This window comes from Tamandua tetradactyla, chromosome 2 (genome assembly GCF_023851605.1).
Source record: "Tamandua tetradactyla isolate mTamTet1 chromosome 2, mTamTet1.pri, whole genome shotgun sequence".
Classification (NCBI taxonomy): domain Eukaryota; kingdom Metazoa; phylum Chordata; class Mammalia; order Pilosa; family Myrmecophagidae; genus Tamandua; species Tamandua tetradactyla.
In genome coordinates, this window is record NC_135328.1 from 200564872 (window position 1) to 200578385 (window position 13514).

The 13514-nt window shown below is 50.1% G+C and overlaps 1 protein-coding gene across 2 annotated transcripts in view; it reads right to left on the reverse strand.

Moving 5' to 3' along the window:
• The window catches only part of MAN1C1 (mannosidase alpha class 1C member 1), a 143609-nt gene extending 135070 nt beyond the window's left edge, over positions 1–8539 (reverse strand). The window contains exon 1 of one of the 2 annotated variants that reach the window (XM_077150773.1): positions 7719–8539. In XM_077150773.1, the coding sequence (XP_077006888.1) occupies positions 7719–8258 (540 nt within the window). In that variant the 5' untranslated portion in view covers positions 8259–8539. Of the gene's footprint in view, positions 1–773; positions 1418–7718 lie in introns of those variants that run through there. The other variant, XM_077150774.1, reaches the window with a different exon arrangement.
• Between the last annotated feature and the right edge of the window lie 4975 nt (positions 8540–13514).

The window sequence follows — 13514 nt, forward strand, 5'->3', positions numbered from 1 at the left end:
AAAACAGTCTTATACATACAATTCATCAGCCCTTACAGGGTATTACCATATCACACAGTAAATTTTTGCTGACCACTAAGTCAACAAGAGTGATTTCTGTTTATTACGGAGCTTAAGAAGATGGCACGGCTAAAAGGAACAGAGAGAAATCTATTATTCGGCCACTGAAAAGGCTGCCATTTGGTAAAATCCGTTTCTCTAAAAAGCTCACCTGTAGAGCTGCTAACTACTGAGGATGCCAGATAAAAACACAATTATTACTCACCTGTGAAGGAGGGCACCAATCTATATGCCAAAGTTGCTTATATAAAAGTTACCACTAAAGACACTGCACTAAAATAGACACCTGTCCCAGCCTTAGCTTTTAATTAATGAAGATGCAGAGCTAAGATCCCCACATAAGAGCTGTTCTGACCACTGCCTATCGAATCTGGGGAATTCTCAACCCAAATCATAGAAACCAGCCTTCTCAAAGGGGAAAACACCTAGAACTGGGCCACCATACTGAGGCTGTAGCTGTGGCCTCGGTCATTTCTGTTCTCTTTTGGGGCTAGTGACACCAGCACAGGTCTGAATTATAGGACTTTCAGCTACATTAACTCTGGAACTTAAGGGAATCCAAACCATGCTGCCTCGGCTACTGACTAGCCCACCCCACCCCGAAGGGGGTCTGTGAGAGGGAATCAAGCGAGGAAAGAGGAGAGGAAACCATTTTGACTTTGGCTCCTGGAGTCCTCAGAATTTCCTGCGCGGTCTCCAGTTTGGTGTCTTACCATCATCTGCCACTGACATTTCGAGCTAAGAGTCTGTTATTTCTTTTTCCCAAATTATGCAAACATCTGTGCATAAAGCCTAGGCCCCAGGGTTGTGGGAAATTGAGAACCAGGGCTTACTTTCCAAGTACGCCTGGTCATGTTGCACAGAACTGGAAACGTAATAATCCTCGGTTCATGACAGGTTTGTGACACTCATCCTACTCCGCAGTGGCTCCTATTTTAAAGTCACGCAATAAATACCCATCAGCTCACTTGAGGTTAATTACTCTCCTGAATCCTATGTCCATTATTCCCTTGCTAAGTCTTCTTGACTTGGCCAATGAAAGCAAGGCAGGAAGAGAGAATTTCCTAAAGCTCCCAGCACAGAATCAACTTAGGATGCAGAAGCAAGCGTCTTCCCCAAGCCGGCACCAAGACCCACAAGAGCAGGTACCCACAAAGATTATCCAACAGCTTCCCGGCACAGGGCTTTACAACCTGAGAGCCTGATTTATTTTTTTCCATAAGAGAAAAGATGTAAGTCCCTTTGAGCAATATATATCACAATATTTATTTTTGGCAGAATAATGGATCAGTCTTTGGGGAAAGCTAGAGAAAAGGTATTTCTCGAGCTCAGATGTAAATCAATCAGTCACTCTGGAAACCGCCAGGGAATCTACAGTCTTTCCACCCCCTCAGCCCCCCACCCCCACCCCGCTAACTGTATTGTGAAATAAGCAGCTGACTTTTAAAAGTCATCGTTCTATTTGTTTCTAGCTCTAACACTAAAGACGAAGTTAAGAATGGAGGCGTGAGAAGCAATTGCTCCTGGTAAACCTGCATCTCATTCCCCAAAATGATGGCAACTCAAAAATGAAAGGAGAGAAACCCCACCAATTATGCGAGTGTTAAGTTGTACACCTGGTGGGGACAAGTTCTAAGCTTTTCTACACCTGCAGCATTAAGTTCTAAGGAAGAAGGATGGCGCTTTTGGCTGGGCTTAGGATGGAAGTGTGTCCCGAGGGACCTGTCCAGCTATTAAAGCCCAATCTTCTTATCTATTATAAATGCATTGTAGACAGGGACAAGATTGAAATGAAAGCAAAGAAACTGAAGGACAAGGGGGAAAAAGATGTCTTCAATGGATTTGCAACTCAAATAGAGCTCTCTGAAGAAAAGCTATTTAAATCTGAAGTGTATCTGATATTAATTATCCTGAATATCTCACAGGCTCAGATTCACATGCCACAAAGAGCGCAAAACCTTTTAATTTTCCTACCTGTCCCTGGCACCAGTGACAATAAATCAGACATACAGAGAAACCACACATGACTAACGAACCAGCCCATTAATGGGGAGCAAATATCATTTGCCAAGATGACATTCAAACATCATCACAAATCACAACTAACAATATCCTAGAGGATTAATGCAGCGGGTCTGGAAGACAAGAGCTGGGCCACTCCCAAGGCAACTCGTCGACCCACAATGCCACCTCCCCACTCGCTTCAAGTCAGACTTACCTTTGGAAACTTACTGCAACTTCTAACAGGCCTCTCAATCATGAAGCTACTGAGCCCCCAAACCCAGCTGTAACCCCTTCACTGAGCCTCCTTTGAAGCTTCCTTAGAATTCCAGGTACTCTCAGGGAGAAGGCCTGACCTCTGCCACCAGCAACCTCATCTGAAGTCATTCATTCAAATATCCGAGTTCCTCCTAGGAACGCATCAGACCCTACTCTAGGTGACTGGGCAGATCCAAAACAGGTGGGTATGGGGGGAGAGAGCAGAACCTCCTAAATGCCAACCTCTTTGTTTTACCATGAATTTTGAGCCCCAATGAGAAAAAGGAATTTTCCCTAAGGTCAGAGTTGCTGGAGTACCTGGGGACATGAACCCAGGGTGGATTCTTAGCAGGACAGCTGGATACCATGGTCAGACCGTGCCCTGCATAAGGGTGCTGGGCTGAAGATACAGGGAAGGGGAGTGAAATTCAACCCACATTCTCCTCGTCCACTCACGTGTTCTGCCCAGTGTCACACATGTCTGCCCAGACGAAGGGGCCCCTTCCTGTAGCTTGTATGGGTAAGAAGTAGCCCCAATACCAGTACATTTCTCACTGGCTCAGAATAGCCAGTTCCTTTTAGCAACAGTTCCCTTAGACGGAAGGGACAACTAAGGTTCCCCAGATCAGCAGCCAAACATCATCTGCAGGACCCAGTAGAGTTTGGATCCTTTCACTGGGATGTAATCTTGACAAGCTATACATTCCCAACTTTGTCATGAGCAAGAAAAGTCTGCTTGAACTTGAATCCTTAAGAAACCCGTCCATGGCCGAAGACCCCCGTTTCCTATATTTTCCTTAGATCTGGAAGAGAAGGCTACTAGCAAGCTGTCCCTACAGTCACTCCTTTGCTTTCTTGCCAGCCCCTTTTCTCTTTATGACTCCAAGCTGAAGTTCTGTCCTGTTCCAATCACATCTCCAAAGTTCAACGGGTGACGGGTATAATTAACAATCAACTATCTGAGCATCTACTCTTGGCTATGTCTTACACACAAGAAAATATTATGTCCCTGACTTCACAGAACTAAGACATGTTGAAAACAGATCAGAGACAAGTCCAGCTGCTAAGGAGCCCCTGACCTAGAATGTCAGTCCACTTTGGGGACCAGGATTGAAGCAAGAGTATAGATGATCAGACTACTTCCCCCTCCTTCACGCCATTTTAAAGAAGGAAGAAATAAGCCCTAGGAAAGAGAGGAGGTGGCTTGCCCAAGGTGGGACTGTTGCTGGCTAAACCGTAACTTGAACCCAGGTTCTCTGGGTCTCCCCCTTCCACTGCATTGCCTCCTGCAAAGCCTCCAAAACCATGATGCGAGAAGTAGTTGCTTCTAGTGATAGACTGTTTCCTGATATGCAAATACCTGAGACGTGCAGCTTCAACTCATCCTATCAGCACAGATCTCATGCCCATGTCCACCTCTCAAACTGAAATATACTTCATTGGTCTAGAGCCCGGGTGTTCAGTTTTCATATGTTATCATTCATCACTCTCTCTGACTCTTTCTTGACATTTACTTTCACTTTAGAAACCTCATCTTATAAGAACAGGGCCCTTTTCATCTGATGCTAGTTCCACTGCTCCTTGGGCCTAACCGATTCATGTCTGGAAAAAAAAACAGAGAGGAAAGCAACAGGCCCTTTCGTGCAAACAGGCACCTTTCTAAAATGACCTAATTCTAGACACGGCACCTATAGAAATTTAAGTGAGAAGGAAATAAAGAAAATAGTCATAAGCATTCCTCATCAAGTGTGACACCAAGGAAGGAAATCTGTGTTAACAGATAAACCAAAAACTTTGCTCCATATTTGTCACGTTTTTAGGGTAAACTCAAGATGTGTGAAGAGATAGGCTTCAAAACATAACAGTAGAGGTGCATGGGTAGTTAGGTCAGTGGCAGAATTCTCACCTGCTGTTCAGGAGACCTGGGTTCGATTCCTGGCCCATGCACACACACAAAAAAAACAACAACACAAAATTCCCAAGGATACACATATCACATGTCTGCTTCTGTACGTGTATGTACAAATATAGAAATATTCATACGTAGGGAAACATAAAAAAACCACAATAGAGTATGTAGTCCAGCCCCTTCCTATCTTAGGAGTTCCAGATAATAAGAGAATAACATATTTAAATTGCTGAAAGCAAAAAGTCACCAATCAATCCTATGTCCAGCAAAAATATCTTTCAAAAATAAGGGAAAGAGTAAAATATTTCCAGATAACAAAAGCTGAGCGGATTCACACTCCACCAGCCCTACGTGGGCTGCTAAAGAGTTCTGCAGATTAAAAGGAAAGGACAACAGACAACAGATCCAAGGCACATGAAGAAAAAACCACCTCCAGTAAGGGTAATGACAGGGGTAAATATAAATGTATTTTTCATTTCCAACTCTGCTTTTTATTCCCTACAGGATCTAAAGGGCAAATACATAACATATAATGATAAACCAGTTGTTTGGGGGCTTATAACGTATAAAAGTGTAATTTATGATAAGAACTACATAAAGGTGGGGGGATGAAGAGGTACAGGAACATAGTTTGAGTGTCAAAAAATAAAACATAGTTTGGTATCAAAACAAACGAGATTTGTATGGTAACCCTAAGCCCTATGGTAACTACAAAGAAAATATGGAAGCTCATAGAGACAGAAATGAGGGCACGGATTGCCAGGGGTGGAGCACAGGAAGAATGAGGAGATAATGCACAGTGGGGAGGATTTCTGTCTGGGGAGACGGAAAGGTTTAGTAATGCAAGGTGGTCAAGGTACCACCACACTGTGACTGTGATTAACCCCATTAAATGGTATGCTTGGAAGTGGTTGAGATAGGAGAGATTTTGTTATCTATATGTTCCCACAATTGAAGAAAGGAAGAAAGAACTATAAGAGACAATGACAATTAAACGTTCTCCTGATGGTACCTAACAATTGGACAGAAAGCAGAAAAGGGCATTACTGGGATCTCTGAAAAAAACTGGAATATAGACTGTAAGTTTTATATCAATGTTAAATTTCTTGAACTTGATAACTGCACTTAAGGTGAATACCACTGTTCTTAGGAAAGGTACATGGCAGTGTTAAGCGCTCAAGGAACACGATTATACAACCTACACTTAAATGTTCAGAAAAAGGGTTGATAAAGACATAGGTGGATAGATAAATGAGTGGATTAACAGATGGATGGACTGATACAATGATACATCAAATACAGCAAAATGCTAAAATTAGTGAATCTGGGTATCTGGAGGGGGGAGGCATATGTTGGAGTTCTCTGTATAGGGACTGTATTATTTCTATAACTGTTCTGTTAGGTTTGAAAGTATTTCAAAATAAAACTTTTCTTTAATTGCTTGATTAAAAATTAATATTTTTATTTAAAAAAAGATAGTACGAGAGTGCTCACTGAACACCAACTGCAAGTTTATGTAAGTATGCCTTCAGGTACTATTGGGGTGCCAGGACATGCCAGATAGAAAGATCTAGACAACTGGCATCCAATATAGACCCCCTCCCCTCATGTTATTTTATACCTATCTACAAAGCACAGAGTCTCCACGCTCCTCAGCGAGCCCGCAGCCACTACTGCAGGTCACCACCCACAGCCTCTGCTGGCAAAAGAAGTTGTTTTTACCGGGCAGAGCCAAATTTCCCACCAGCCAGCCCACTCTTCCTGCCACTCCCAGACCCCAGGCCTTCAGAAAGGATCACATATCTAGATGCAAATGCAGAAAGCACCTCCTCTGAGGAGGACAGTGGTTAATTCTTAATCCTTTCAGAGATCTTTTGAAAATCTGATGTCAGTTCTTGACACCCCAAGAAAACTTCATGCATGCACTTTATATGTAATTTCAGGAGAGAACCAGAGGGCAAAAAGGGGTGACGTGCTCAGAGGAAGCTTTGAGACAGAAGCTGCAGGTGGATCAGTGAAAAGGGAAGCATCCTTAACAGGAAGGCAAGAAATGGATGCCCCTCTCTTGAGTACCACAAGTTTAAGCCTTCAATTAACCTTTGAGTTTTTGACAAGAATTTGGAAACTGAGAGCATGGGCATGCGTGAGCACACATACACACACACACAAATAACAAGGACTCAGCCTTTTTGTGGCTTGACACAAGGTGACCAGTGATTGCTGGTTAAATTGCTCCAAATGGGGCTTAGCACAGAACAGTTGAGTAACAGCAGAGATAAGCAGTGGGGGAGAGGGGGAGGTGTCTGGACCAGGAGAAGGAAACAACCCAGTTCTCCACCGGCTCTGAGGAAGTCTCGCTAGGGCAGGTCCTGACTCTTGCTATCTGCTCCCCTGGAAATCAGGGCGGGTATGCTGACCCCTTCGCAGTAAACCAAGAACCCCAAACAGGCAGTCCCTTCCTTCTTGAACTGCGGGGAAAGGGGGAGCATGCTGTTCCTTCTAGGGAGGTGACCCTGGCCCACTATTTGCCCACAGCCCCCTTGTGGCCTGGGGGTGTCACTGCAGTCCCCTCTGCCTTGCTGGGCACAAACCTCAGGCAGGAAGCTTTAACAGTGGTCAAGCTAAATAGTCACCAGTGGTGACCTGACAACCATCTTGAAGCCACAGTGAGGGTGCATTTGTTTTTGTTGCATTCAGACAAGAGTCAGACTCAACTAAGACTCAGACCTCAACTAAGACTCAGTCATTCTTCTAAAACCCCTTCCTGGTACAATCCCCAAGTCCAAGACTGCTTTATTAAGCCAATCACCTTGGAGCTCCTGTAATCACCCCCATGTTATTTGTCATTCCTTCCTGTATCACACGTAAGAATGTACAATTGTTCCAAAGCTCAACAAAAACAGTTAGCAAGAATGCACGAATCTTCTGTTTTTGTAGGTTGCTGGCTAGGCTACAAAATACTTGCACGACACCAAATACCCCCAAACCCTGAGTTTTCAGGTAGCAGGTCCTACAGAAGTTTCAAGGATGTCAGGACTTAAGGAGCCACAGTGAGAAGGAATGTGGACAGTGGCAAGCAGAGCCGCTGCCCACTAAACCCAACCCCAGTCTCACCAGCAACTTTTCAAAGGGAGACCCAAGCCCACTAGGGGGCTGGGGACTGACCAGGGAAGACCAGAGTCTGGGGGTGGCCGGAAGTTGGTCTAGGGGCTCAGCTACCATCTCTCAGAGATGGGGAGGATTACTTGAACCCCTAGTGGAAAGCGTCCAGGGAGGATGAGAAGTTGAGAAGTTGGGGAGCAGAAAGGAGGGCTCAGAGTGTGCATAGAAGATCTAGAGTAGACCAGGCACCAAGAGTGAATCAGGTCAGTGGAAATAGATGGAAGCACAAGGTTTTCTTGTTTTATGTTATTTTGTCTTGTATTGTTTTGGAGGGAGAGTATTGTTTTGGTGCAGAAGAAGTGGAGGGGGTGCAGAGGGGGTTCCTTACCTCCTTGATTTTCTCCCGCTGGGCTCGCACTCGGCTCTGGGGCTCTTGACTCTCGTCGGGTCTTGTCCCCAACACCGGGTGCCGGAGGCGGCTCCGGAACGCGTCGAAATCAAAGCTAAACGGGATGCTTCTCTCCCGGGGCCCGGGAGCCGCGATGCCATTGCCGCGGGCTGCCGTGGCCTCCTCTCGGGGCCCGGTGGGGCGGGTGCGCCGCAGCCACCCTTTCCTGCGGGGCAGACCGGCCCAGCTGCTGGAGTGGTCCTCGCCGGGGGCCGGCGCCGCGGGGGCCGGGTTGGGTGGCGGCTCCCGCTCGCGGGTCGGGGGGTGGCCGGCGACTTCGGCCGCCACCTCCAGGCCAGTCGGCTGGGTCCGGGGGGCCAGGAAGAGGCGCTTAAGGCGAGAGGAGTGGGGCAGCAGGAAGAGAGCCCCGAAGCACAGGGTTATGAGGCCGGAGAGGAAGAGAAGGAAAAGGAACTTCTGCGGCAGCCGCAGCCCCCACGGGGAGGCCGGGACGAAGCCGGGCACTTTCCTCATGAGCATCGTGGCCTGGAACGGGGCTGGGGACGGTCAGCTCCGTCTGGGATCCCTGAGGCCTTCGGGGTCCAGGCACGTGTCAGCCGGGGGCACGGCGAGAGGAGGGAGTCGAGGGGAGCTGCCCGGGGCGGGGGTCCCGCAGCAGGGTTGCCAACCCTGAGAGTTTCGCGGTTGCGGGGACTGCCCCCTGAAGTTTAGGGAGTTTTGGAGCGAGACTTCCCGCGACGAGGCGGGGGCGCAGCAGCCTCAGCGGGGCCCGGGCGAGCCGGGCTACACGGCTCAGGGCCCGGGCCCGCAGTGGCCGGGCGCGCGCCGCAGCCCGTCCTCCGGCCGCCGCGCAGCCCCTCCCGGCAGCAGCCCGGGCCCGCGCGGCCCGCGCCTTCCCGCGCTGCGGCCGCCGCCGGGGCCGTCACATGCCGTCTGCCGCGCCCAGGCTGTCCGCGCTGAGCGGCGCCCGCAGGCCGGGCCGGGCAGCGTCCTAGTTCCCCGCGCCGAGCCGCACTCAGCCCCGCGGCCTCCCTCCCGCACTCGCCGGCGCCCAAAGTTTCAGCCTCAGAAGCAGTTTCCAGAGGGGCCGGCTCGGGGGCCCAGGCGGTGGCGGAGCAGGCGCGTCAGCCCCGCTCCGAGACAGCGCCCACCCGGCCGGGTCCGAGAGCGCCCTAGCTGGGATATCGGGACACGTCCACAACTTTGCTCCGCCGCGGAGCGGGCGCCCGGGATCGGGGAGAGGCCGGGCAGCGGGAGCAGGCACTTCGAGCCTGCGGGGGCAAGGGGCCGAGGGATGACCGAGCCCCGGCCCGGGTCCCGAACCGGGCGCCGTCCGCGACGAGCCGCGGCTGGGCAGCTGCAGCTGCGCCCGGGAGTGCGGGTTCCCGCCCCGCCAACTCGGCAGGGCTCGGGGCTCCCGCTGGGATCACCTGTTCCCGGCCCCCGCCGGCTCCGCGGAGCGCGCAGCCAAGACTGCGCCTCCCCCGCCGCAGCTGGCGTTCTCGCAGCGGCCGCTCCAGACGGGCCGCCGCCGCCGCCGCCGCAGGCTGAGCCGCCGCGGCTGCCGAGCCTGCGCCTCACACGCGCGCACACTCGCCCGGACGACGCCGCCGCCGCCGCTCGCTTGCTCGGGCTTTCACTGCGACAGCTCCCTCCGCCCCGCCTCCCGCCGGGCCACGCCCTCCGGACACGCCCACCTGCGCGCGCCCCGCGGTCCACCTCGCCCGCGGCGCCGCAGCAAGGCCAATGGCTTCGCGCCTTGGCGTAGGGGGTACGGGGGCTGAGCGAGGGTGGGGAGAGCAGACGGCACTCTAAGCCACGCCCCCTCCCTCAAACGGCCAGCGCCGCACACACTCCCCCCCATCCCACCAGCACCAATGGTCCAGCTGCGCGGGGCTAACGAGGGCGGGGGTGGAGAGCGGAGAGAGGTCATTGGCTGCCTCGGAGAGATCCCCCGTTGGGCCGCAGTCGTCCATTGGTTACTGCCCAGCGTTCGCCAGGCTGGGAGCGATCGAGACCCCTGTCATCCCCGCCCGCGGACTCTAGTCGCTGGTCACCCAGAGGAGGCAGGGGAGGGGGCTACTCGGAAGGGCTCTGCCCGTCGCTGGGTGACCCCTCTCACTCCTTCAGTGCCTGTCCGGGATTGGGAGGAGCTGGTGGTCCGCGCTCCTTGGGGCTGCTGAGGGACCCCAGAGCTTCCGTGGGAGCCGCGGTGGGATTTCTGTGGCCGGCCGTAAGGGACGTGTGGCTGGAGCAAAGCCAGGAAGCTGTGACCGCGGCTGGGCCCGGCCATGGCATTGTTCCATGGCCCGCTGCAGGCCCTCTGCCCTGACTTTTCCCACAACCCAAAATGGGGACAACCCCCCCCACCCCACCCCGTGGGCAAGTAGAGCTGCTAACAAGAGCCTTATAGAGAGCAAGGAAAGAGAGGGACCCCTGAGTGTGTGGGCAGAGGACCACAAGTCACTGGGGAATATGTGCCTAGATGTCTGCGTGTGTGTGTGTGTGCATGTATGTGCTTCTGTGTATAGGTGTATATGCACACAGGGAGCTGTGCACAGCTCTGCATTTGCACACAAACACATACACTTATTTTAGGTATGGGCACCCAAATGCTTATACACAAATATACATACACACATACACATATAGACCGCAGCGTCTGTCAGACAAAAGATACCTCCAAAAACATGCCCATGTACAAGTTGTCAAGCATATACTCCCACGCACGTGTGTGTCTCACCCCAAGGCTCTCACACCTTCCTCCTTGGAAGGAAAGAGATCCAGCTCTCTCTGTGTCTTCTCTTCCTCTTTAAAACTAACTCAAGGCAAAGCAACATTGTGTTGTGTGGGTCTTTCATGCAAAACACTTTATAGAGACAAATAGCAGCAGAGGGAGAGACAAATTAAGAGGTGTAATAGGCAAGAGGGAAAATATCTGCTTTCAGCTGCAATTTAAAATGAAATGCAGCATTGACGAGACCAGAAAATACTGCAGGGAGGCCTTTCCCAACAGAAGAAGCGGCCAAGCAGCCACACCTCGTAAATCTTGCTTCCTCCTTGAGGAAAGCAAGGGGCTCAGCCCATTGGGGCTCAACCCATTGGGACTCAGACTTTCTTCTAACCCTGGCTGAGCCACTGACAGCAGAGCCCACCCCCCCCCCCCCCACTCCATCCCACCCATATTTAAATACCCCTGGCCTATATATTTCTTTCAATCCAAAATAAAAGACAAAATACTGCTCTGGGTAACGGATGCAAATATTTTGGTCACTAGAGATGAACAGTTTCTTCCAACCCCATGGATACACCCAGCTTAAATGTAAAACTCTAATTTGGGTATTTCCATCTCTCATGAGTTGGGTTGGCAGAAATAGTTCCCTGAAGCCAGCTGTGAACATCAGAGACAAGCATGTGACTTCTTGTATGCAGGAGCCCAAAGACCTGGCCTGACCTCCCCTGCTCCCCAACCCCCAAGCTCCTCCTGCCCAGCTCCCACCTCAGGAAGGGACAGCTTTGTTTTTGAAGAACTGGGTGGGGACCTTGCCTTCATTGCAGGTACCGTCGGAATTGTTCCACATGGAGAATGCAGGGGTGTCACCGTTTAGTCCCTGAGGAATAGAACCCAGGAGAAGAAGAGGAAGACAAGACTGAGTCTTGGACGGAAATGCCTGCCTGAGTTGGATTCCCACTGTGATTCTAACTCTCCCACCAGTCTTCGGGGCAGGCTCAGTAAGCCAAAGTAGCAAGTGGGGGATCAGAAGGGCCAGCACATGTCCACAAAAACCAGAGCCCGTGGGGTGCAGTTTCATTTCAAACCAATGTCAAGTGACAGGCAAGTGACATGAAGATGATGATACCATCATCTGTTGGAATCTCCCGAATGAGCTCACGGAAACCCAGAGATCCGCCCCCGCACCTCTGGCCTCCATGGTCCTTGCACATCCCGTGGTTCTCCTCCACCAGGTTTTCTCCTCCATCAGTTTTCACAGATGCACTGCTTCCCACAGCAGACGTTGAGCTCCGATAAGTAGAGACTTTGGCTTACTCACCTCTAATGGCCCCGGTCCTAACTGCCACGTCTTGTATAAAGGCACTATGTTTGCTGAGTAAATGAATGAATAAATGAGTAAGTGGATGCCCATTTCATGGATGGGAAAACCGAGGGAACAAAAATAGCTAACCTTTTCTATGTGTGACATACATATTGTGTGCGTTTTTTTTTAAGAACAATCCTGTGAGGTTGATACTATTAAGAGCCCCATTTTGCAGTTAGGAATATGAAGGCTTAGAGAGATTTGGGATATGTGAATAAGTAACTTTCTCTGTTTTACTTAGAAACTCGTGTGGGACCAGGAATGGAAACAACCAGTCATTTTTAAAAAATTATTTGTTCTGCCAGCAAACGCTAGCCTCAAACTGGTCATAAAGATGAGTAAAACATGGTCCCTGTTCTCACTGGTTTGCTCATTCAGTGAAGAACTATTCATTGAAGCCCTCCTATGTAACTGGCACAGAGGGTCTGGACATACAATAGTGAACAAGTAAGACATGGAGCCCACCTTCAGGGAGTTTCTTATTTAAATGGCAACATAGATAGATTCGGCCCATCAGGAAGGGAAATTCCAGGTACCAGGCACTGTGCTAAGTGCTTTGCTCACGTCCCAATGGCTCTCTCTCAAGTTGGCCTTGAGATTCCAGTCTAACAGATGGGGAAACTGAGGCTTGGGGTGTAGTGACGTATCCAAAGACACACAGAGAATAGTATGCAAATATGAGAGAAAACCAGATCCCTCTAATCCCAGAATTTATACTCCTTCTGCTAATAATATGCACCCAACACCACACAGCTGGAAAATAGCAGAGGGGGCATTTAAACGCAGTCAGGCAGGCTCCCAAGCCTTGTATGTATTTCAGAATCTACAGGGAGAAAGCACCGCCTAAGATGAGGTCATCACAGGTTTATTGGGAGAATTGGATGAGCTCTTTCAGTCATTCAAAGAGTATGTATAAAGCACCTACTATGTGCTGGGGAAGTCATGGTCACACTTGTGGCTATTTCCCAACCCTCGACCACCTCTCTTCTTTCCCCCCTTTTGCTTGTTTATGTGTAGTTGTTTTGATGTGTTTCCATTTTGCAGCCTGGGGGGAGATATTAGGTCTCAAATGTGGAAAATGAGGTACCCAGAAATGGAATGGCCTGACCACACGTTGAACCCAAACCTGGGAACATGCAGCTCTAACTGCTTACTGGGGCTGGAACTCTGCACAAAGATTGCTTGATACTTGCTTATTACTCAGTGACAGGAACTCCTCCACCTGGGGTGTATAAAATCCAGCACCCAAACAACACAGAGTCCCTCATCTCCGACGCAAAGCAAGACACCATCCACTAACCCTGACCTAAGCAGCTGTCCTCCCCAGGAAACCAACTACAAATACCTCCCCTACTCTTTTTGACCCTCTGTACTGTATAAGTAATAAAATGGTCATTTGCTGAGAACCTCTGTTGTGCCTGAGCCTGTGTTCCCAGGATACACCGTACAGTTACTCGCTCTGCACTGCACTCCAGGCAGTATACTAAGCATTAGGAATATGATGATTAACAAAAATAGACACACTGTTCCAGTCATAGAGCTCACAGTCTCATGGGAAAGATGAGTTTAAATGAATAATCAGGCCCCAAATGAGTAGGTAAGTTGAGATAAGAACAAGGAAGGAGGGAGGCACGCTACTATCAGAACATGCAACGACAGATCTGAACTCAGGGGGTCA